Genomic DNA, 25,388 nt, shown 5'->3' with positions numbered 1-25,388 from the left:
CTTGTGAATTTCTTATTCTGTTCACTACACTTTCAGCACTGAGTTTCTTTTTGTTTGACTTGGCCTGTAAACCTCAGCTCTCGTTCCTCCTGCGTTGACCTTACCTGGGGTCTGCTGAAGAGGTCGCCATTTGTCGTTCTACTGTTACTTATGGAGTTCTGTTTTTACAATGCCTTATAAAGCAAACCATGTTGAACCTTTTGAATAACATGAAATGCAATGGAATCTGTTAAAAAATATATACGGTATATATAAACAAAAAAAAAACTTGAATATGTGCTAAAGCTTGAATTAATTTGTAATAAAAAGGACTAAAATGTGCTTCGTTTTCTTAATGTCTCAAAATACTGAATGCTTCTGTGGAACAAAATGCACATGTAAAGAAAGATTACTCATTAACTGATGGTAAACGGAGCCCTACGCATTTGTGACCACATTGTTTGACTAGCATGTGAAAAGGCAACTTCTAACAGGGTTTCTGTTTGTGTCTGGCCTTGGAGATACGTCAAAAGGGAATACCATACATATTAAGAATTCCAATTATGTTAGTTCAATACATTTTTGAAAATGTGACCTATTCCCTCATGAAGCCAGAAACCAGAGAAGTAAAACTCAAAAGTATAAAGTCAGGAGCTGCTCAAGATCATGGATGGAAGGCTGATTTTGTGGACCCACAGAATGTTTAGTTATTATGCCAAAATTAGCTTTGAGAGAGATTTGGTCATGAATGTCATGTAATAAACACTGTTGGACCATTAGGGGGAAAAAAGTAGTTCCCCTTTAAAAGGTTTCTCAGTATTTATTTTATATTTATACATATCTTTCTAAATCATAGTATGGCTAGAGACGCATACAAATATCAAAACCAGATTTATTAAAAGTTTTGTATCAATTGATGGCACAAACCTGACTGAGTGGTTCATTTATATATATCTTCCCTTTCTGTTTAAATAGTAGAAGCTAATGGTCTGTGGCAGCTTCAAACAGAACAAGTCTTTAAGACATGATCACAAAGTCGATGCGTTCTACGTCCCAGCCTGGCTAAGTTAAACTGACGATAATCAATGACGCAAACAAACACGGAAAGAAAGCCATAACATTATCAACAATTACAGCGTCAATAAAACTGATACGTTAACAAGGCTCAGGTGATGCAAACAATAATATGACAGATGGTGAAAGGAAAAAAGAAAAAAGTACCAACCCATAAAAACAAATGTAAAACTAGTCCATTTAGCTATAACTACAAAGTGAGTTTGTTTCATGTTGGCCAACAAAAACAACAGAGATGCAAGTTTGCTTCCGATTCGGCCAAATCGGGACACAGCATTAAAAAGAAAAGACGACGCCATGCTCCTGGACACAGTCTCCGTGGTGACGTGTAAACACAGCAACAGCCTCGTCAGAGCCAGTCCACAGGGTTCCTCAACACCTCCAGTATCTCGGCCTCCTGGGAGCCTTTGGCAGGCTCGTGCATATACTCCCACCTGGGGACACAGAGAGGCCTTGGTTACCGCACTACAACACACCTGGTGACTGCCAAGTGATTCCTATCACTGCCGCCCGTGACCCTGGTGTTTGCTTACCTGGCCGTGAGGGGGAGGGACATGAGAATGCTCTCGATCCTGGAGCCCGGGGTGGCCAAGCCAAACTTCACTCCCCTGTCGTACACCAAGTTGAACTCCACATACCTAGAACACACAGTCACACACACACACACATACTGCTTTAGTGGAAGTACAACAGGAAGTATATTGTATTTGTATTTATATTGTATCTATAGTACTGTATAGGACTGTGAAGCTCTGTATCCCCCCCCCATGCTGCTTTGACACCCGAATTTCCCCAATGGGATTAATAAAGGATCATCTTATCTTATCTTATCTTAACACGTGAAGGTATGTTTAGGTATGAATTATTCATAAATGGACTTAGTTGAAGGTCTGGAGGAGGACAAAACTGGAATGTGCTTAATCCCCACAGATACATCATCAACCTGTTCCCTAACATATCAATACATCATCAACCTGTTAACCTAACATATCAATACATCATCAACCTGTTAACCTAACATATCAATACATCATCAACCTGTTAACCTAACATATCAATACATCATCAACCTGTTCCCTAACATATCAATACATCATCAACCTGTTAACCTAACATATCAATACATCATCAACCTGTTAACCTAACATATCAATACATCATCAACCTGTTCCCTAACATATCAATACATCATCAACCTGTTAACCTAACATATCAATACACCGTCAACCTATTCCCTAACATATCAATACATCATCAACCTGTTCCATAACATATCAATACATCATCAACCTGTTAACCTAACATATCAATACATCATCAACCTGTTCCCTAACATATCAATACATCATCAACCTGTTAACCTAACATATCAATACATCATCAACCTGTTCCCTAACATATCAATACATCATCAACCTGTTCCCCTAACATATCAATACATCATCAACCTGTTCCATAACATACCAACATATCCCACTCTGAATAGTTTCTCGGTGACCTCTACAGGCAGTGTTTGGAAAAGATACAGTAACCTTGGTAATACATAAATTTTTTATTGAGTGTATTCTAGTTCATAGTTAATTTCTGATATTCTTTTTCAAATCTATTGTTATATTTATTTCTAAATATTTAATTGAAAATGTATATTTTATTAAATTTAATTAGTCAAATTGGGGTTGTAGTTAAAGGTGAGAACCCCTTTCTAATATGAGTGATTTTGATAGGTCCCCATTAATCTTCACCCTTACTGATGGTAATAATTATAATCTTGTGGAATCCAAATCTTTGTAACATCTTGTATAGAAATCTCCATCTAACTGAGTCGAATTACTTTTCTGCATCTATCCCCATCAGTATTGATTCAATCTTTTCCGAACTGTATGTGTCTTATAACATGCACATAACACGTCCTTCTAACACTATCCTGTATGTGTTATAATAAAGGTCACTTTAAGGAAATAACTGATGTGGTTCTTGTATGGTATAGTTTAGAAATAGCAAGTATAGCATAAGGATATAGAGTAAAAACTGTATATCGTGTATAGTAGTGTACATAGGACCCAGTGCCTTAATCCGTAGCTAACATATTTCACTATCTCAGGACTTTAGCATGTCTGACTCTATTTTATCATGCATATTTTATGTATATTTTATTACCTATTTATTATGTCTTATTATTTAGTATTATTGCACAATCAAAGCGGGCATGGCCACCCGCATTTCACTGTATGCCCTGGTATGTATGTGACAAATAAACCTCTTGAATCTTGAAACATCCAACTGTATGTGTTATAAGTTATAATAACTTATAACATGCACATAACATGTCCTTCTAACACTATCCTGCGTCTGTCTTTGTGTTATGAAGCCCGTCTAGTCCGTATTGATAATCCCTGGTAGGATCTTGGCTACAATAGATGTAAACAGTTTGTAATCCTGATTTAAAACACTGATTGGTCTTTATTTATGCCACATCAATGTGGAACGCCCTACCCACAGCTGTAAAGGAATGTAAATCACTACCCACTTTCAAAACCACTCTCAAAGAGCACCTACAGGAGACTGCAATTCGAAACTGGCCCCTGTAAATGTCCCAACCAACCCAACCCCCTCCAATGTACAGTAAATGTCCTAACCCAATAATACACGAGACCCTCTTCTTGGGTTGGGACCAAGTAAGGTTTAGTTGATAATCCAATGTACAGTTACCCCCCCCCCCCACCCCACCTACCCAACCTCCTCCAATGTACAGTTTCTTCATCAAATGTATATACTCTCTTTTTTAGACTATTTTTGTATCACAAACAATACTGTAATTGTAAATCTGGTATGTCATAAATGTATAGATGTAGCAGTATTGTCTATCTGTATGTCATGTATGTCATATATGTTACGATGAATTGAAAATGGGGGACCCTGATGTAAACAAGACGAAAGTATTTCTCTGGTCTGCATCCCCTTAACAATTGTGTGTATTGAGCCGTACTGTATTGTACCCATTCTGCAATCTGTTAATAAAAATGTCAATCAATCAATCAATCAATCAATCAATCAATCAATCAATCAAGTCACAGTGTAATTTATCTTTGTTTCTCTAAATGATTTCTAGCATTGGGAGGGGAACCGTCTGGAGACTTCCAGGCTTCAATCTACCTGTAGCTGAATTTAGCTCTTCCTGTGTGATTGGGCTAATTAGCTTCATTTCTATCTTCATGTCATTATCTTTATTTGGTTGCGAATATAGTCTTGAAACTGCTTTGGATATCCTCTTAATTTTTCCTGATTTCATTTAGTTCTGGTATTTCAATGTCTGGTTCTGGTGTCTCTGCTTGTTGTTTTCTTAGTTGGGCTGATTTTCTACCCACTTCATAGTATCTTTGTTTAAAGAATAACATTTATTTTGTATTTCTTGTGTGGATTCCATAAATGTTCTCCTTTGTTTCCTTTAGTTCTCGTTTCATCTTGGGCTCTCCTGATTCTTTATGTTTTGATTCTAGTTGTTTATATTCTCTTTCCAGATTCTTGAGTCTCTCCTGTTTTGCCTTCTTGATAAATGCTGATTCAGTTATAATCTTCCCTCTCATTACTGCCTTACTGGCATGATCCCATATCACAGTTGGGTTCCCCTCTCCATTGTCATTCTGTGTCAGGTAGCCTATCTCAATTTAGTTTTTCAACTCTTCTTCTTCTTTCATTGGTTAATTTTAAATAGTTGAGTTCCATCTCCAGAGGGTGTTTTTCTTTCTATTATTCTGATTCAAGGTCGTATACACAGGGATATGGTCTGAGAGGTCCATTATACCGATGTCATAATTCCTAATTCTGTGTTTATCTTTGTTATACATCATCTAGTAGTCGAAACTTCAGTAAACTAAGTGGTGATGAATAATGTGTCTAATCCATACCCTTTTGTAATAATGTGTGTAATCCATACCTTTTGTAATAATAATGTGTGTAATCATAACCTTTTGTAATAATGTGTGTAATCCATACCTTTTGTAATAATAATGTGTGTAATCATAACCTTTTGTAATAATGTGTGTAATCCATACCTTTTGTAATAATGTGTGTAATTAGTGATGCACCGATGTGAAAATTGTGGCCGATACCGATAACCGATATTAATATTGCTGTTCTGGCCGATACCGATATTTACCGATGCCGATATCTCTGTATAGAAAACACTTTCTTATGATAATCAAATAAAGAGCTATTTTCCAAAACGCATAATTTTTTTTACTTTTGTAACTTATTTTCAGAAATGACTGATATTTTGAAACTATTTAAGGCCAAAACATGTAAAAAGAAGAAAAAAAAGATAATTTTTTTTTTTTTTTTTTTTAATATCGGCCCTATCTTGATATCGGACCGATACCGATGTGTAAAAAAACGGCCATATCGGCCGATATTATATCGGCGGCCGATATATCGTGCATCACTATGTGTAATCCATACCTTTTGTAATAATGTGTGTAATCCATACCTTTTGTAATAATAATGTGTGTAATCATAACCTTTTGTAATAATGTGTGTAATCCATACCTTTTGTAATAATGTGTGTAATCCATACCTTTTGTAATAATCCATACCTTTTGTAATAATGTGTGTAATCCATAACCTTTTGTAATAATGTGTGTAATCCATAACCTTTTGTAATAATGTGTGTAATCCATTATTATTATTTTTTTTATCTTTTCCCCCCTCCTTTTTCCTCCGATTTTCTCCCATCCCAATGTTAGTCGTTATGCCAATTCCCAATCCCCTTCCTGGTCGCTGCGCACTTACCCCCCACAGTCGGTCTGGGAGAGTGGAGGCTATCACATGCTTCCTCCGACACACGTCCAGCCAATCAACCGCTTCTTTTCACCTGGCAGCGCGGACTCTCACTGAGAGGGTGTAACGTGTGGAAGGATCACACTACCCCCCTTAGATCCTATCCGCGCTGAGCAGGCGCCCCGACCGAACTGTAGAAGTCGCTGTTTACAACGACCCGGACCCACTCCTCCAGCTTCTCCCACCCTCTAATACTGCCAATTGTATTAGTGTGAACGGCCAGCCAAGCTGGTGACAACGCCGGAGCTGTGAGCTGGATTTCAGCGCCTCCGGTGTTGGTGACGAACGCAATCTCCGCTACGCCACCTGACCGCCTAATCCATAACCTTTTGTAATAATGTGTGTAATCCATACCTTTTGTAATAGTGTGTAATCCATAACCTTTTGTAATAATGTGTAATCCATACCCTTTGTAATAATGTGTGTAATCCATACCTTTTGTAATAATGTGTGTAATCCATAACCTTTTGTAATAATGTGTGTAATCCATACCTTTTGTAATAATGTGTGTAATCCATACCTTTTGTAATAATGTGTGTAATCCATACCTTTTGTAATAATGTCTGTAATCCATACCTTTTGTAATAGTGTGTAATCCATAACCTTTTGTAATAATGTGTGTAATCCATACCTTTTGTAATAATGTGTAATCCATACCTTTTGTAATAATGTGTGTAATCCATACCTTTTGTAATAGTGTGTAATCCATAACCTTTTGTAATAATGTGTGTAATCCATACCTTTTGTAATAATGTCTGTAATCCATACTTTTTGTAATAGTGTGTAATCCATAAACCTTTTGTAATAATGTCTGTAATCCATACCTTTTGTAATAGTGTGTAATCCATACCTTTTGTAATAATGTGTGTAATCCATACCTTTTGTAATAATGTGTAATCCATACCTTTTGTAATAATGTGTGTAATCCATACCTTTTGTAATAATGTCTGTAATCCATACCTTTTTGTAATAATGTGTGTAATCCATAACCTTTTGTAATAATGTGTAATCCATAACCTTTTGGGTTCAGCTCCCTCCATACATCCATTCTGAGCCTCGTTTTCCTTGTTGAAGACTTTGAAATACATTTGTATTTTTTTGCTAAATCAAACTGTGTAATGTATATATATATAATTTTTAAGTACATTTACATTTAGTCATTTAGCTGACGCTTTTATCCAAGGCGACTTACAAGTCATCGGGAAGGGGCGAAGGGAAGTAGAGCTCCATAGTGTGAATAAAAACTTTAATTGAACCAAATTGTGACTTATAGAATATACGTCTAGAACGTGTGCGTCCCCCTCCCAGCAGCGCGGCACTCACCTGCCTCGTCGCACCTGCTGCCAGGCCTTCTGCTCGGCGGTGAACGGGTCGTGGAGGTGCTTGTAGACGATGGGCAGGTAGCACGGCACCACGGTGCGGGCGCAGCTCCTGACGAAGCCGAACGCCTCCTCCTGGCTGGGAGAGTCCACGTCGTCGAAGAAGATGCCCCCTATGCCCCGCGTCTCCCCCCGGTGGCGGATGTAGAAGTACCTGTCGCACCTGGACACCCGGGAGGAGACGGGGTTAAACTAGGGATGTCCGATATTATCTGCCGATATTGGCATTAAAATGTGATATCGAAAAATATCGGTTTTCAAAATATATATATATATATTTTTTTTTACATTTCTATAACCTTTATTTACCCAGGCAAGCAAGTAAGAACAAATTCTGATTTTATTTATTGTCAAAGTATGCATAATGTTGTGTTAATTCCACAACAATATATATGTAATGTTAATTACCTGAAATTATTCCGTTTTTTGGGGGGAAACCCTGCATATATCGGTATCGGAGCCAATATCGAGCATCCCTAGGTTAACCCCTTATGTGGTGTCAGGGTCTCCAGCGACCCGTTTCAAGGTTATAATATGTAATAACTACCATGTAGTTGATTTTATTAGAACAAGGCTTTATGATATCTCCTCCACAACACATATATAAGCAAAACTATGTTTCACCATTTAGAAAATTCTGAAGGTATCTGCAGAAAAAAAGGTACGACTGTGGTGTTAGGGTCATTCTTGACCCGGCAAGGTAAAACTATACTATAAAAATACTAAATATAAATAAATAAAATAATAATAAATATACTAAACTTTTTTTCAGAAGTTATATTCTAATATTGTTCTATTATAGTCAGAAAACATTATTATCTATGGGTTTCACATTTAGTATATTATGATTGAACAACCTCATTTTCATCTTAAAAATAAGGGACATGATGTGTCTCGGGGGCCATACAATCAAATTACAATGGGATTATATGGTTATGAATGCATATAATGTTAGTTAGGATGTAGTATTAACTATATTGAGTGATACTCCTTTCTTTTGAGTGGTCAGGACTGAGTTAGACCCCGGGTCAACATTGACCCACTAAAACAACGGTCAGTGGTGCCACTTCCATAACACAACATGAGGGTTAAATGGGTGAAAAACACTCCGCTGCACAAAGCTGCCCGACGTTTTGTTCTCCGACAGAGGATCCATCGTGTGTACAGAGTAGGGCTGTCCCCGACTAAGGATTTGGATGGTCGACTATGATTGCCCAAAATGTGCCGTTAGTCGACTATTGGTAAAAATAATAATAATAAGTATAATATTAAAAAATATATATTTCATTTTATTTATTTATTCTTTTTTTTTATTATTCCATTTGGGCTGTGGGGGGTGCTTAATGTCTGAAGGAGTCGACGGAAGGCTTCTTGTCCTCTGCAAAAGCATGCAATTGGTCCACTGATGGATACATCTTGATATTTGTCTAGTCTAGTGTGTTCATTAGATGGGTGAAATCCTCTTTCAGTGCCTCTGTGCCTGTTTTCGTAGGCAGTTAGCCTCTGGTATGCGTGCCATTAGCGTTAGCCACGCTTCTAGGCCTCTTTTCTTTTGGAAAGAATGATAAAAAAATATATATATATAATTTTTTTTTTTTTTTTTTCGACTAAGAGGTTGGCTAGTCGACTACGGCTCCTTTCGGCCGATTAGTCGACTAATAGAGGTCAGCCCTAGTGTGTACAGAGCAGACGGAGAGAGGATGTGGACCTCCTTCCTGTTGCTCACAGTGACTTCAGTCCACAATGCAGCGCTTTCTTCTTCCTCCTCCGCACTCAGAGAGTTCAAAAGGGCAGCATGCTGTAACGTGGATGCCTTCTAGCCACTACCCTCCTGTCTTGTAACGTGGATGCCTTCTAGCCACTACCCTCCTGTCTTGTAACGTGGATGCCTTCTAGCCACTACCCTCCTGTCTTGTAACGTGGATGCCTTCTAGCCACTACCCTCCTGTCTTGTAACGTGGATGCCTTCTAGCCACTACCCTCCTGTCTTGTAACGTGGATGCCTTCTAGCCACTACCCTCCTGTCTTGTAACGTGGATGCCTTCTAGCCACTACCCTCCTGTCTTGTAACGTGGATGCCTTCTAGCCACTACCCTCCTGTCTTGTAACGTGGATGCCTTCTAGCCACTACCCTCCTGTCTTGTAACGTGGATGCCTTCTAGCCACTACCCTCCTGTCTTGTAACGTGGATGCCTTCTAGCCACTACCCTCCTGTCTTGTAACGTGGATGCCTTCTAGCCATTACCCTCCTGTCTTGTAACGTGCACATACCTATCCACGCCAGTCGCGTGAATATTAAAGGCAACCAACTTGTGTTCGGCTTTTCTCTGATTGGCCGCGCCCCCACGCGCAGGCAAGCGCAGCCGTCCCACGTCCCAAATGAAATCCAAGGAGCAAGCGCGGCAGCGCGGGCAACCAACTTGTGTACCGTTGGGCTGCTGTTCCAACGCACTTGTGTTGGGCTGCGGTAGCAGTGGAGCGCTGCTGACTGATTATTATGTTTCGCGTTTTTAACAACCAACGGTAGATTCACTCGTCACTGTACATGTATAAACAAAGCCCATACAGTTATGAAATGCACTGAACTAGAAAATACATCTGGTAGTTCGTTTATGACGTTAATTAATAATAAACACTGTTAGGACTCTTAATAATAAACACTGTTAGGACTATCTGACTCTTAATAATAAACACTGTTAGGACTATCTGACTCTTACTAACAAACACTGTGTTAGGACTATAAACACTGTTAGGACTATCTGACTCTTAATAATAAACACTGTTACAGTGTTAGGACTATCTCGATTTGCGCGTCACTACTGTAACTAGAAACTCTGGGTGTCACTGTACATCAGTGTGGAACTGTAAGCTGTAACGTTATTTCGCGTTTTTAACGTCAGCAGGGCGATGCAGTGGTTTGTCCCCGGCTTCCGTGCACCGCCGCCGGCTCTACTCGGTCCAACTCCAGCAGCAGCGACCGTGCTCCGTTGTAGAACGAAGCCCTTCAATGACGCGCGCTCTCATATTTTGCGAATGCATAAACTATATCTTAAATTATGGCTATGTGTCTAATATGGCTGTCGCTTATCAATGACTTCGCGACAGCCATATTAGACACATCGCCATAATTTTAAGATATAGTTTATGCATTCGCAAATATGAGAGCTCTGTCATTGAAGTGGGTGGTGGCAGTGTAATAGCGTTCACCCTGATGTAAAGTAGCGATTTTTATTGTTTTGTCATGACAACCCAATTACATAATCCAACATATGTGTAAAGAAACAACATATTCCAGTTAACGGTATATTTTTTAATGATTCATTACGGTATAAATTAGGTTAACTGGAGCTGTGGAGGCTGCTTGCTGAAGAGCCAGCGGGGCGACGCGGTTGTTTTTTCCCCGGCTTCCGTGCGCCGCCCGCGGCTTGACTCGGTTCAGCTCCAGCAGCAGCAGCGGCCGTGCTCCGTTGTAGGAAGCCCTTCAATGACAAGCGCTCTCATATTTTGCGAATGCATAAACTATATCTTAAATTATGGCTATGTGTCTAATATGGCTGTCGCTTATCAATGACTTTGCGACAGCCATATTAGACACATCGCCATAATTTAAGATATAGTTTATGCATTCGCAAATATGAGAGCTCTGTCATTGAAGTGGGTGGTGGCAGCTTACTAACAGTAGCGATTTTTATTGTTTTGTCATGACCAAACATAATCCCAACATAGATAGGAGGTGTACTGTATGTCAAATGTCGGTCATGTGGTGGAAGAGTTTAGTACAGTCACACAACAGAACACCGCTGTAGTACAGTCACACAACAAAACACCGCTGGTTCGACCAGCGCTTCTGCCTGCAGCGTCTCTCTTGCCGCAAGGGCGTGTGCTAGTGGATTGATTGATTGGCCGTGTGGCCAATCAGAGAAACGCTGAACGAAAAGCTGAACACAAGTTGGTTGCCTTTAATATTCACGCACACCGGTCTGTATATATAAATGGTGAATTTACATAGCGCTTTTATCCAAAGTGCTTTACAATATGTTCCTCACATTCACCCATTCACTCACACACCGACGGCAGAGGAAACCATGCAAGGTGCCAACCTGCTCATCGGGAGCAATTAGGGGTTAAGGCCTAAAAAAAATAATGGTTTGTTTCCGGTTGCCGACCGACCCTGCCCATTTAGGTGCGACCCAATATATTTTATGATTTTTCTTTTTTTTAAATTAACCTTTAGTATTATGGATGTTAAACATGCTGGCAGAGTACATGCATCCATGTAGTTGTGAACATTTTAATTAAATAAAGAAATTCCCTATCCATAGTCGCTGTGGGAAAGAATAAAATAAAAAAAAATTATTAAATAAATTCCCTACCTACCCATGGCCTTAACTGACAACCAACAGGAAACAAACAATATTTTTTGTTATGCCTAAGTGTCTTGCTCAAGGACACTTTGACACGCTGCCTGAGAGGAGCGGGAATCGAACCTCCGGATTACCAGACCACTGCTCTACCTCCTGAGCCACTGTCGCCCCCTGTATCTGTACATATCCTACTCTTACTAGTTACGCTGCTGGCCAGTATGACTACTATACCATACAGTCTTTACACCTGTACCACTGTACATATTATACTACAACTCTGTACAGACATCTGATTAGCACTACACTCAGTAGTACTCATTTGTATATTTTGTACCCAGTTTAATCACCTGTACATTGTATATTACTAATTGCACTTTACTGCTACATTTGCACTCTGGTTGGATGACAAACTTATTTTGGTTTGTACTGTACGTGTGCTTTATGATGACAATACATTTGAATGTAATCTAATCTAGTCTAAACCTGGAGCACACATATTTGAGCATCTCGAGGAGGGAAACGTAAATCATGCATCAACCGGCTAAAACCCGCCAACGAAGACAATGCTAAGGACCACATCGCCAGGATGATGCTAGATTAGATTAGATTAGATTTACCGATTAGGCCATGTGTCATCTTCTTTTTGTAGGGCCCCAGAGCCCCGTGCCAGGACACAAAGGCCATCGAGTAACATATTAAACTGTATGTGCCGTTGGTCCTATGTGCATTGTGTTTGGTATGGGTCGGATAAAAAAGTTAACAATTTGCAACAACTGCTGACGAAACAGGCTATTCTGACACTCAGTCCACATCCTGCTGCTTACCCATTATTTTGGTTTGCAATTAGTCAGTGACCAGTAGGGGTGTAACGATGCATCGAAATGCATCGATTCTAATGTGTTAGAATCGATTATAATCTAAATGTAATGTAATTTTTTTTTTTTTTTTTTAATGTTTTTTTTTGTGTGTATTGTTTTTATTGACCTATAGTCCATTCATGCTGAGTGAATCAGTTCCCCTAGCCACATTTGTGTATTAATTTTTTTTTGGGGGAATTAACTGATAGACAATTAATAGAAAATGTATCGAATCGTGGTCAAATGAAGAGATTTCATGATGCATTGAATCGTTGCCTGAATAATCGTAATTGAAATTAATCGTTGTGAGGTCGCATCGTTACACCCCTAGTGGTGACCAGTCAGTTTTATTTACGAGAAGTTTGCACGTCTGGTTCAAGAAACGAGAAGCAGGGCGGTCAGGTGGCGTAGCGGAGATTGCGCTCGTCACCAACGCAGGAGATGCTGGGTTCGGGCCCAGCTCTCGGCGTTGCTACCAGCTTGGCTGGTCGTTCATACTAATACAATTGGCAGTATTAGGGGGTGGGAAGCTGGTGGGTGGGAATCTGGCATTGTGGACAGCGACCCCTACAGGTCAGGTCTCGGCGCTTGCTCAGCGGGGCAGGACTTGGTGGAGATAGCGTGCCCTCCCACGCGTTACACTTCACCAAATGAGAGTCCTCGCTGCCAAGTGAAAAGACGTCACTCGCTATCGCCGCACGTATCGGAGGAAGCGTGCGATCGACTCGGGACGCCCTTGTACCGACTCGTAGGAGAACATGCGAACAACAACCAGGTAGGGGAGGGGGGGAATTGGCACAACAACTAAATTGGGACGGGGAGAAAAACAGAGAAATAATAAAAAAAATAAAAAAACAAGAAGCGATATTAGATCAACACCCATCGACCACTCCCCTCCGGTTCCGCAGAAGCTCCTCTGCTGACCACCTCTGGTTAAACGGTTTTCTGTCGTCTGAGATTGTGGAGAGTGATTTCCCGCTTATCACTCACTAACAGTGAGGATACACCCAGTCTGAGACCCAGCAGGACCCACAGGCACGTAGGCACTTCCTCCACACACAGTCACAGAGTCACGCACTCACACAGGGTTCCCACAGACATTGCACAATGAAATTCAAGGACTTTCGAGTAATTTCTTATTTTTTTTTTGATCTTTTTCCCCCTCCATTTTCCTCCGATTTTCTCCCATCCCAATGTTAGTCGTATGCCAATTCCCAATCCCCTTCCTGGTCGCTGCGCACTTACCCCCCACAGTCGGTCTGGGAGAGTGGAGGCTATCACGTGCTTCCTCCGACACACGTCCAGCCAATCAACCGCTTCTTTTCACCTGGCAGCGCGGATCCTCCCTGAGAGGGCGTAGCGTGTGGAAGGATCACACTATCCCACTCAGGTCCTATCCGCGCTGAGCAGGCGCCCCGACCGAACTGTAGGAGTCGCTGTTTACACCGACCCGGACCCACCCCTCCAGCTTCTCCCACCCTCTAATACTGCCAATTGTATTAGTGTGAACGGCCAGCCAAGCTGGTGACAACCCCGGAGCTGTGAGCTGGATTCGAACAGGCGAATCCAGCTCACAGCTCCGGGGTTGGTGACGAACGCAATCTCCGCTACGCCACCTAACCGCCTTCGAGTCCTTTTCTAAGCACTATTTTCCATTTTAAAAGGCCATTTAAAATTATACAATTCACCTTTAAATGCAGTTTTTTATTGAAAAGAAAATCGGATCCAATATTTATGGCTTAAAAAAACTGTTTCTGATAATTAGTTACACTTTAGATTAAAAAATTATACTTCTTGATTCAGAACCATTTTTATCATGGATGAACAAAACGTTCAATGCGAATGATTGATTTGAATTCCAATGAGTTTTTAACACTTTGACTGCCTAAAAACGATTTACAACGTCTTTGCTGGCGATGCTAAAGTTGCCGGGGGACGCTGTACGTCGTCTTTATATCAATATTTCAAAAATCTGCGATCTGATCCATAATGTCCCTCCGCTGGCCTGAGAACCACCAGCAGGACCCACTGAGCTCTCTGGCGGTTCAGGAGCGCCATCTGGTGGCCGATCGCGCAACCGCTTAACAGGAAGCACAGTGGAGGTTGTGCTAGATGTCCGTATTGCTTCCGGCCACTCGGGATAGGTTCCGGCACTCTAGCTCGTCACACTACATAACGATCGATTGCCAATAACTCGATAAACAACATGATTTGGACGTATATACCATTATACAAGCTGGAGATGGACCGGGTAATAATATATCCCATAATGATAAAATTTCTACTCGACGATGATCGCCCAACGGCGCGCGGACACTGGGGTGAGTTTCAGCGTGTAACGTTACCGTCTTCGATAATAACTGATATTATCAACATTTGACCCACATTAGATGATTGGTATAACGCTGCCCACGGAATTATAAACGCCCCCTCGCCCATCCGGTCAACATCAGATGACGTGTAGTAACTTCTAGAAGTACGTCTAGTTGGAATTTTTTATATCGCGCGGATTGCCATCAAACTGTATTTCATCATCAATATAATGCATTTGGGGCTATATATCACGTTCTGGAGAAAGCTGCAGAAAGAGATGAAAACATACTTATACATTAGACCATACTTTACTATGAATATGTGAATGAAAAAGTTTAACGTTGCTACACAATGAACAATACATATAGGACTTTGAATGGGCCCTAATAATGGCAATGTAGCAATAGAATTTAAAAAGTTATAGCCCTGCAAAGAAGGGGACTTTCTCCATAGACAAATAGCGCTGGCAATCTATGGTATATCATTAATTTAACCCATGGCAGCCAAAGTGTTAAGCACCTTGTTAAAAAAAAATCTGTTTTCAAGGAATTCCAGGCCTTGACTTTTTACAAAGATCAAGCACTTTAACACATTCGGGGGCCATTGGGATGAGTCTAATTAATCTCAAGAGGACCGGGGAATGTAAACAAACGTGGGGCTGTTTGTAGAGCTAAATCTATACTTTATATTGCTATCTGTCCATTCTCATTGTCAATTGAGTCCATAAATCATCCCTTCAAAATGGCTTTCAATAGGTTCTCATTTTATAGCGCCGTGAATATAAGCATTATACCGGATTTGGTCTAGTATATTTCCTGGAAGCCGAGATACAGGTTAATAGCTAATAACGTTAAATCCAATGGCATTTCGGTTATAGATACGCTCCAGTTAAAACTCAAACTGCATATGATCGGTACGATCCTCACGCATGTATGCATGAAAGGGGGAGGGGGGCAGGGGATGTCGTTTCTGATTATCGATTACCAATAACCGCGTTAGCCTCATTAGCCACATAGGCCCGATCGGGATGTACTTTACGTGAAAAAGATCTTACCGTGGTCCGGTGGGATCGCCCCGAGCATTTCCCCGTTATCGATCGCCATCTGGTAGATCGATATGTCCATTGGCTGATGATAAATCCCCTTATTGCATGGTGAAATCTGCGATGCAAAACGTAATCCAAGCTACTATGCTACACATCCAGAATCCTGCTACTGGAAACTAAAAAAAAAAGTCTAACAAAAAAAGTCCACGATCAGCCACAGGGAACACTGCATTATCGCGATAGCGCCCCTAAGAGGATCTGGCCGGTATTGCACCTTCTCGAATTCATAGAGTAGGGTAGATCTGCAGTGCCGCTCGGCGACCTTGAATAGGTTATTAAAATGGAATAAAAGCAATAACAACTTGCCACGGATTTATCCGTGCCTCTGTCCACAACGGGTGGAATCGAAACACGGAGATATACGTCCTTGGGCGCCATTGTGTTAAGCACTTCAAGGACCTTGTGCGAACCCTGGCACGCACACACACACACACACACACACACACACACACATGCACACGCACACACACAGTACCATTTCTTGAAGTCGGGGTAGTACTGCGGGTGGTGCTCGTCACAGGCCTCCTTCAGGGTGTTGTGGAAGTGGAACGCATCGTCTTTATCAACATAGACTGGGGTCAGGTCTGTGCCTCCGCCAAACCACCACTGCTTAGAGCCTGGGGGCGCACACACACACACACACACACACAATGACAGACACGTGCACACGCACAGGGAAGAACAAGACAATGGTTATCATTCATTCATGTACTCAATAGTGTCACGCTGACACCAAGACACACGACACAACCACTGACATCATCATGGCTCTAACCGACGCACAGCTCGACTCACCATCTTCCTCCTCGATCTCAAAGTATCTGTAGTTGAAGTGGACGGTGGGGATGTGGGGGTTCTTGGGGTGGATGACGGAGCTCACGCCCATGGCACAGAACGGCAGCTTGCCTGTAGGGGAGGAGGAGGAGGCAGGAGCGTGATGTGAGGAGGACGAGGAACAACACATCGTGGGGCAGAAGATCTATTGCAAATCAAAAGCTTAAAGCACTTTAAATGACTTACACACCACACAAGCACACTTATTACACGCACACACACACACACACACTGCTGCTATTTTATTTTTATTTTTTATCCACTGTCTTTTACTTTGTATTGTATAGTTTACTTTGTATAGATGGTTGTATATTGTCGTCTACAAATCTACTACGGTTGAGGCGCCGGGAAAAACAAGCATCTCACATTTTTCTGAATGTATTGTACATTTAAAAAAAGCTGTGACAATAAAATTATCTGAATCTGAATTCAAGGCCCACTGATGTTACCCGTTCAGGCAGTTATTTACAGTAATGCATCCTAGGAACATACTGTAGCCCTTATCTACGTGTGAATCAGACCATTGGCTTCTCAGTGAAGTTCTGCCTGAGATGTCGTCATCCGTGTTTCATTATTCTACATCAGAATAGAATGTTTTAAAATGTTGACATTTCTCATCGTTCAGGATTGCGTCAATCTGGAACATACAACCATGATGACTCATGGGTTTGTCTTACCCCCAAGCCACTGATCCCACTAATGGGTTTCTCTCTCTATCTCTCCACCTCTCTCTTACTTATTATTATCATGTTTTTTTAATTAATTTTTTTATTTAACCTTTATTTAACCAGTAAGTCCCATTGAGATACAATATCTCTTTTGCAAGGAAGACCTGGCCAAGATAAGAGCAATAAAATTTCCGATACATCACACAGCAATAAAATGTGCGATACATCACACAAGAACATAATAAAAGTGCATGTATACCATACATGATAGTAAAAGTGTGTGACCGAGGGTAATAGTCATTTTGCAGTGGGGACCCGACTACAGAAAGCAACAACATTCTTCTTGTAGGAAGTTATAATAGAGATTTAAATTTGCCAAGTGGATATGGTCCTGTAGCCCATTCCATGCCCAAGGTGCGAAGCAGTGGCGTCGTTAGCCCTGGGCTTCCGGGGCTTTAGCCCCGGATGTTTTTCTCCTAGCCCCGGATCTAAAAAAAAAAAAAAAAAAAAAAAAAAAAATTTACTTTTTTTTTTTTTTTTTATGTCAGCATCCCCATTGTCTTTGCTGAATGTTTGTTAGTGTTTGGTATTTTTTGTTGGTTTTTAGTACTTTTAAACATTTTTAGTAAGTAGTTTTCATTTGATCCTATAATTTTTCATTCACCGATTTGTGGACTTTTTTTTAGTGTCCTGAAAGGCGCCTTATAAATCAAATGCATTATTATTATTATTATTATTATTATTATTATTATTATTATTATTATTATTATTATTATTATTATTATTATTATTATTATTATTATTATTATTATCATCATCATCCAGGAGGGAAAAGACACTTTGGATAGTAGGGACTGCATCTCTGCCTGTCCTGACCAGGAAACACTTTGCAACTGTGATCTCCTCTGGCAATAGTTGGATATTGTAATGTGTGGCGAGGGGTTGCAGCAATTCCACAGAGAAACTGGTCTGAGGCTGGATAACATGCCTGTATGCCTCTCATAAGTTGTTATCCAACTCATGAGAACCTGCTCTCAAGCTCTGGATAGAACAGTCTCTGTCTCAGCTGATCTCCTGAGCTGAGGTCTGAGCTTGTGCCACAAGATGCCATTACATATGGCCTTTGTCCTGTCATACATGTCCACTGCCATCTCTGAGGTGCGATAACCTTTGAGTGTGTCCTGCACTGTGCTTTTAAATAGTACAGATAGGTATTGAAGATGTGCACTTTAACGCAGCAGCACCTGGAGCCTCCATACCCATGTCCAGTGTCCACTGACAAAGACATGCTCATGATACTGTGATAAACTATAATAAGCTTTAATCGAACCCTGGTTCATTTCCTCGGATAGTCCGGTTGGTTTGGGGTGGTGTGAAAGCTCATTCACTCTTGCAAGTGAACCCTGCATTTGAGATGTGAATGCAAAGCGGACCAAAGGCAGGAAAATACCCAAAAATCTAATATCTTTTTTATGAGACTTTTTTTTTCGATTGCTTAAGCATGATTTTGAAAACGGGGCCCGGTGTTTCAAAACACACAATTAGCACAACCACACACACAATTATCAGAACACCTCAGATCCTTTGCTAAATTAAACACTTGTCAAAACCATACACTAATTTAAAAAAACTACATTTTGTTACTATATGAAACACACGTTTTATATGACTTAATTCTGTTTGAACCAGTTACTCACACTGCTGTGCTTAACCTAAAACACATTTAGCTATTCTACTTCTCAGTGATTAGAGTACTGTAAGTGAAGTACGCAGAGAATGTGCAAATATACAATAAATTCACCAAACACTACACAAGACCAATGCTGTAGACTGATGAAAATATTATTTATTTATCTACATATACCCAAATCAATGATGCAGACTGCTGGAAAAAAAACATTTTCTCTCCATATACCCAAATCAATGATGCAGACTGATGAAAATATAGATTTTCTCGCCATATAACCAAATCAGTCAACATTTCAACATGGAGAATCACAACAAAACATGTCCCAGTTTTCATGCTACTATGTGCATAACACTGTAAGCTCAGCAAATATCAGACAAACATAAAATACTGTATCCAGTAGGCCTACAGGTTAAAATTACAGTAAAACAAAAACAATTTTGAAAATACTAGACATTATCTCTTTGCCTAGCTGGATCTGGCAAGATACTTTTTTGCTCTGTGTATTGTTTTGCAAAAAGTGTGAGGCTGACATTGTGCTTATAGAGGTGCAAATCTGGGCCTATGTTTTGCTCCTTGAGTGTAATGTTTTGATAATTGTGTAATACTTTTGATTTGAGTGTTTATGCAATTGAAGAAAACTGTAAAGACTAGAGATTAACTGTTTATTTCTTTTGTACATAGGCTGTGCATATGTTTGTTTGTTTGTTTATTTGCTTATGTGTATGATTCTTAACTGTTTTTATTTTGTTATTGGTGTATATGTGTGTATGTATGTACAGTATATGTATATATATATATGTGTATATATGTATATTTGTACTCCTGTTGGGGCCTCTTGGACCAGATCAATGTTTTATCTGGCTAAATAAATAAATAAGAAACTGATGATTTGGTCCTGTTAACTTTGAATTTTCTATGGGGACTGCCCAGATCCCTCTCATGGACATGGACCTCACTTTGAGAACCTCTAATGATTCTAGTTCTTCAGTATTCATCTCTAATTACTCTAAAATTGCGTATTACTGTGTTTAAAAAAAAAAAAAAAAAAAAAAAAAAAAAAAGGGGGGGGGGGGGGGAACCCCCCTCCACCCCCCTGGGCTGAAGCCCCCAATGTTTTCTAACCCTAAAAACGCCCCTGGTGCGAAGTGAGAAAAAGCGGTCCTTCCTAGTTCAGTGTGTATTCTGGGAGTTTCTAAAAGTAGCCATCTTGTGGACCTGGTGTGTACGGTAGCTGCTAGAGGCAAAGCAAATGAGATTAGAAAGATATAGGGGAAGCTTCCCTAGGACAGCCATATATATAAAAACATACATGTGGGATTTCCTGTGAGACTGGCAATTTGTTTATTGTTTTGTTTTTTAACACTAGTGGACAGTTTTTATCGGTAAACACATTTTATTCCGAAACGTGAACTACTTTTTGCTTATATTATGCTGCTTCATGAGTGGGTCCTCTATTTGATTTGATTAATCTGATATATGACCTGACCTTTTTGTATTGTTTGAATGTCTACTGATTGCTTATGTAGGCAAAACAAGTACGGTACACAACAATGACAATAAAGAAAACCTTGAAACCCTGAAAACGTTGAAACGCTGAATGGAAGTCGCCTCGACTGGAACCACAAGGAGACTCACCGTCTTTTCCTTTGAGGACCTTCCCTCGGCTCCTCATCTGTTTGGCCGCCTCCTCGGTCAGGTTGCCGAACACCACAGACACGTTGACCCCTGCCTTCTCAAACACCGTGCCGTCCTGCATCACACAGCTGATGCCTCCGCCTCCTGAGTACAGGACACACGGACACGGATTTAGGCTAATATTAGGGAATTAATTCATCAAAGAAATGGTAAATGGCTGCTTTTTTATATAGCGCTTTTATCCAAAGCTGTTTTTTGTTCCTCACATTTTACACATTCACTCACACATTCACACACCGACGGCGGAGGCGACCACGCAAGGTGCCAACCTGCACATCGGGAGCAATTAGGGGGTTAAGTGTCTTGCTCAAGGACACATCGACACGCTGCCCGGGAGGAGCGGGAATCGAACCGGGAACCTCCGGATTGCCAGACGACTGCTCTACCTCCTGAGCCACTGTCGCTTGTCTATTTTATAATGTTACATTTATATAAAAATGACAGATGGTTATGTAGAATGTGGCATAGTGTCTTCCCTTGCCTATATGACTACCTAATATGTCTTTACTACTATGCACTCAAGACTGTAGCACCCACTTTTCAACACTGTTTGATGAACATTGTTACTCAGATGAGAGAGTTGTACCCTTCCTGCTGACTTGTTGTACAGAACTAGTAAGTCGCTTTGGATAAAAGCGTTAACAGCTAAATTACTAAATGTAAATAGTGGCTAATATGAATGAGCTTAATCTATAATGCATGCCAGTGTATAGATCACCTTGGACACCTTGGGCACAATAAGGCCTTGGTGGTTTGATATTTCAGTACTATGATGAGACCGTTAACCCTTTCACCGCCGCACTACCAAAACGGTTAACCCTTTCACTGCGACGATTCACAGAAGGTTAAGAAAACAGCTTCTCCCTCTTGACTGACTGCCAGCTGACCTGCAGCTCTAACAGCGACAAGTCCCCTGGCTGGCAGGGCTCCGTGCCCAACCGCCACGCAGGCACGTGCACGCATAGAGGCCAAGGGGTGCTTGAGCACCTGCCTTTTTGAGCCTCATCAAAAAAGTGCCCTTTTTGAAAAAATAAAATAAAAAAATTACCGTTACGCATATAGACTGCCCTTCCAATTGAAAAATGTCAGGATAGAATCAAAATATTAGGTAAAGAGAGAGAGATGCCCCATATTCCATTGCAGTTTGCACGGCCTCCTCAGCGTGCCTCTCCGCAGACCTATATATTTTATGCATACAGGGCTCTACAGTGCGACCATATTGCTCGCATATGCCCCTAAAAATATGTGCGTGCGAACATGCAAAATCAAGTACTCGCACGGCGTGCGAGTGGGGCCAGCGAGTGCAGAGTACAGCCTCTCATTCGTCCTTTTTTTTCTCCGCTGCGAGAATCGTTAAAAAACTACAAGTCCCACAGTTCACAGCCGCATAAACGTTCCAATCACAGTAGTTTCCTGTGGTCACGCGACTGGAAACCGAAAGTAATGATCAGCGGCTGCGTCACTGTCTGAGTCAAACAATAATACAGCCATGTCGAAGCCCATTCATTTTTATTTTGCGCGAAAGATACCGGAGAATGAGAAGTCAGACGAGGCAGCTCATGTTACAGAGGTGTTGGTTAACGTTAACGTTAACCAAGATACTGACGCTAGCCAGCATGCTAGCGAAGTTGGCCAAGCTAGCGAGGCTACACCCACTGTAGCACCCAATGTAGCCACTGTAGCTAGCGAAGCTACACCCACTGGAGCCGGAGGGAAGACATACAAATTTAACGTGAATTGGCTAAACATTTCCCCATGGCTAGAGTTCGAAAACAATGTCATGTTTTGTAAATATTGCAAAGTAGGATCGATGCATTGCGATGCATTGTTACACCCCTACAACTGGCCCACTGTGTATGTGTGTACAGCTAACTTGGCTAGCGTTATCAACCGCAGAGGTGGGCAATGGGTCCAGCTGTAGCGCCGGACGGCCAGAGTGCAAGTGGTGTGGCAATAGGGTCCAGCTGCAGCGCCGGACGGCCAGAGTGCAACGGTGTGACGTCGTAATTGGCAGAATCGACTGTCAATCAATGGTCTACCTGACACGCAAACTACTGTACTGGAGGTGTACAGTATTTCAATAGGCAACCCTGAAAGGATTATTTTTCTAAAAGAGCAACACTAGCTCCTCCCTCTACTGATGGCCCTGGTTGTAAAGCCAGTGTCTCCTTTTTGTTCAATATCACTGCCTTTCTTATTAGTTGGCTACAACTTTGCCATAGTAGGCATTAATCACTTAATTAATAGTTCAAATGTCTGTCCCATTCCCGTTTTCACACGCAGATGATACACGCACACAGTGGGCCAGTGACTTTGGTGGTATGTGCTATTGCACAGATGTGTCCCGTTTGCACATGCACGCACAGTACAAATATACATTTATTTTTGAAAAAAAAAAAAAACTCTGTTACTTGACATATTTTCACTGTGCTCCTAAATATTTTTGGGTGCTCCTAAATTTCTTTGTGTGCTCCTAAATTTTTTTCATTTAGGAGCACCTGTGCCCCCAGTGAAAAAGGTTAGCGTAGAGCCCTGGCATAGCGTGGTGATGATGATGATGATAGAAACCGCTGTGGCGCATACAGTTGAATGCTGGTATTACACTCATTGAGGGACACGAAGAAGTCAAGTCCGATGGGATTTGGGAATCTCAAATACAAATCGGGATTGGAATAAAAAATGCATTTATATTAAACAATACAGAATATACAGCACTTCTTGGGGTCTGTAGGGTAAGCACTTATTCCCTCCCCCCTGAACATTTATGGAGATGAATGGGCCTTTTAAGTCAGTGATAAAAGTGTCTTTCAAGGAAGTGAGCTCCTGCACTGATTATTATAGTTCAATATTCAATATTTGATCACCAAAACCCCCCAAAAAACATAAAAAGGGGGCCCCCCCCCCCGCCCGAAAAGGGCCCTTAAAAAATCACGCTACGCACGCTCGGTTAATATATATACACACAGGTGTAGTGCCCTTTTCAGCCTCTGTGCACCTGCCCCTCTAAAGTCCTGTGCACGTCCCTGCTGCCACGGCACGGAACCCAACCGCCAACCGCTGCTGTACTCGCCTTCCGCTCTGTCCCACCGGTCGACCGTGAACGTCGCGCCTGCGTCCACCTCCTCCAGGGCGCGGCAGAAGGCGGCCTGCGTCTCCATGATCAGCAGCTCCATCTTTGTGCACATCTCTCCTTCCCTCTTCTGTTTGATTGATTGATTGAAAATGTTATTAACAGATTGCAGAATGGGTACAATACAGTACGGCTCAATACACACAATTGTTAAGGGGATGCAGACCAGAGAAAGACTTTCGTCTTGTTTACATCAGGGTCCCCCATTTTCAATTCATCATAACATACATGACATACAGGTAGACAGTACTGCTACATCTATACATTGATGACGTACCTGTAGCGCGCCGACGTCGGTGACCGGAGGCGACATGAACCCTTTGCATCGCTCCAAGAGGTCCCCCTCCTCCTCCTCACCCCGCCGCGCGGCCTGGGGAATCATCATCGATGCCATCTCGGCCCGGTGGAAGTGGCTGACACCGGCCACGACGAACCCCGCCACCGCCGCCGCCGCACCGGCTAGCAGCAGCTGGGCCCCCCTTCTGGTTCGCCCCGGGGACGCGGCTTTGCCCGCAGTCCGGCCGTGGGACGTGAAGCAGCGCACTCCTCCTCCGGTGCCCGGCGGCGCGGAGCCGCAGCACCATCTCACTCCTCCTCCCGGGAGAGAGCTCAGCCACCGGCGGACCGGGAGGTGACAGGGAGACGGGGGGCGCTGCACGGCTCCGGTGCTCGTCGTAAACAACAACCGCTTTACGTGTGAAGTGACACATCGCCTCGTCTGAGCCGTTCTGTTTACGCAGAGAAGGACGGTAGTAGCCATTACGCGCGCTCCTCTGTGCGTAATGGGCGAACGCGGTGATTAGACATTAGATTAGAAAAGTCCGAGAAAAACGTATTATCAGGAGTTGACATGCAGTCAGTCTGACAGTCTGACTTGTGCCAGGTCCGGGGGGCGTGTCCTCGCTGAGGAAACATGGGACATGTAGTTCTCAGGCATTCAACGTGCAGGCTAGTGGGTGACAGTAAAACACCAAGACCCAGAATGCTGTGCGTCTTGTCAAATGACACGAACGTGACCCCGAGGAAAGACCTCCGTCTAGAAAATACAACACGCTTCTTGCCGATTCTGTTATAATAATAAACATATTATAATCTTAAAAAGTTAAACATGTCCCCCGCCCACATTTTCCTATTATATTTTTTGTATGCAGTTTGTATAGTTTGCATATTTACATGAAGTCTATCAAAAAATGCATTATTATCTGCACCTCCCAGACGTTATCTTGTTGTTTCCATACTCAGATTGGATCATTGGTTATTGTCACCCATCATAATATCACTGTATTCTTTTTTGTTGTTGTCTGTGCATAGATCTTTGTGTGTGTGTGTGTGTGTGTGTGTGTGTGTGTGTGTGTGTGTGTGTGTGTGTGTGTGCGTGTGTGTGTGTGTGTGTGTGTGTGTGTGTGTGTGTGTGTTGCGCATGTGCAAGACACTAAAAGCGTGTTGTAGGTCTCTATGACAACGCCT

The 25,388-nt window shown here is 41.8% G+C and overlaps 1 protein-coding gene across 1 annotated transcript; it reads right to left on the bottom strand.

The window, feature by feature from the left end:
- Nucleotides 1-853: 853 nt before the first annotated feature.
- On the bottom strand, nt 854-24,804 carry cpox (coproporphyrinogen oxidase). Its single transcript, XM_084311079.1, has 8 exons — nt 24,199-24,804; nt 23,862-23,991; nt 20,732-20,875; nt 16,700-16,810; nt 16,380-16,521; nt 7,210-7,428; nt 1,587-1,691; nt 854-1,487 (listed from the first exon to the last, which is right to left on the bottom strand). The coding sequence occupies exons 1-8, from the start codon at nt 24,679-24,681 to the stop codon at nt 1,403-1,405; spliced, it is 1,419 nt and encodes a 472-aa protein (XP_084167205.1). The 5' UTR covers nt 24,682-24,804; the 3' UTR covers nt 854-1,402.
- Nucleotides 24,805-25,388: the final 584 nt, after the last annotated feature.

This window comes from Notolepis coatsorum, assembly GCF_963971535.1.
Source record: "Notolepis coatsorum genome assembly, chromosome: 3".
In the NCBI taxonomy this organism is placed as follows: domain Eukaryota; kingdom Metazoa; phylum Chordata; class Actinopteri; order Aulopiformes; family Paralepididae; genus Notolepis; species Notolepis coatsorum.
Note: the sequence above shows the minus strand (reverse complement) of the source record. Positions and strands in the feature narration are given on the sequence as shown.

What these genes read in the sequence shown, in the direction of transcription:
- cpox (XM_084311079.1), bottom strand. Translation starts at nt 24,681, where the DNA reads ATGGCTACTACCGTCCTTCTCTGCGTAAACAGAACGGCTCAGACGAGG. An exon ending in GGTCCTCAAAGGAAAAGACG is followed by an intron (nt 16,811 to 20,731) that starts GTGAGTCTCCTT and finishes CCTCCCCTACAG; the next exon opens with GCAAGCTGCCGTTCTGTGCC. An exon ending in TCCCTCCCCCTCACGGCCAG is followed by an intron (nt 1,488 to 1,586) that starts GTAAGCAAACAC and finishes CTGTGTCCCCAG; the next exon opens with GTGGGAGTATATGCACGAGC.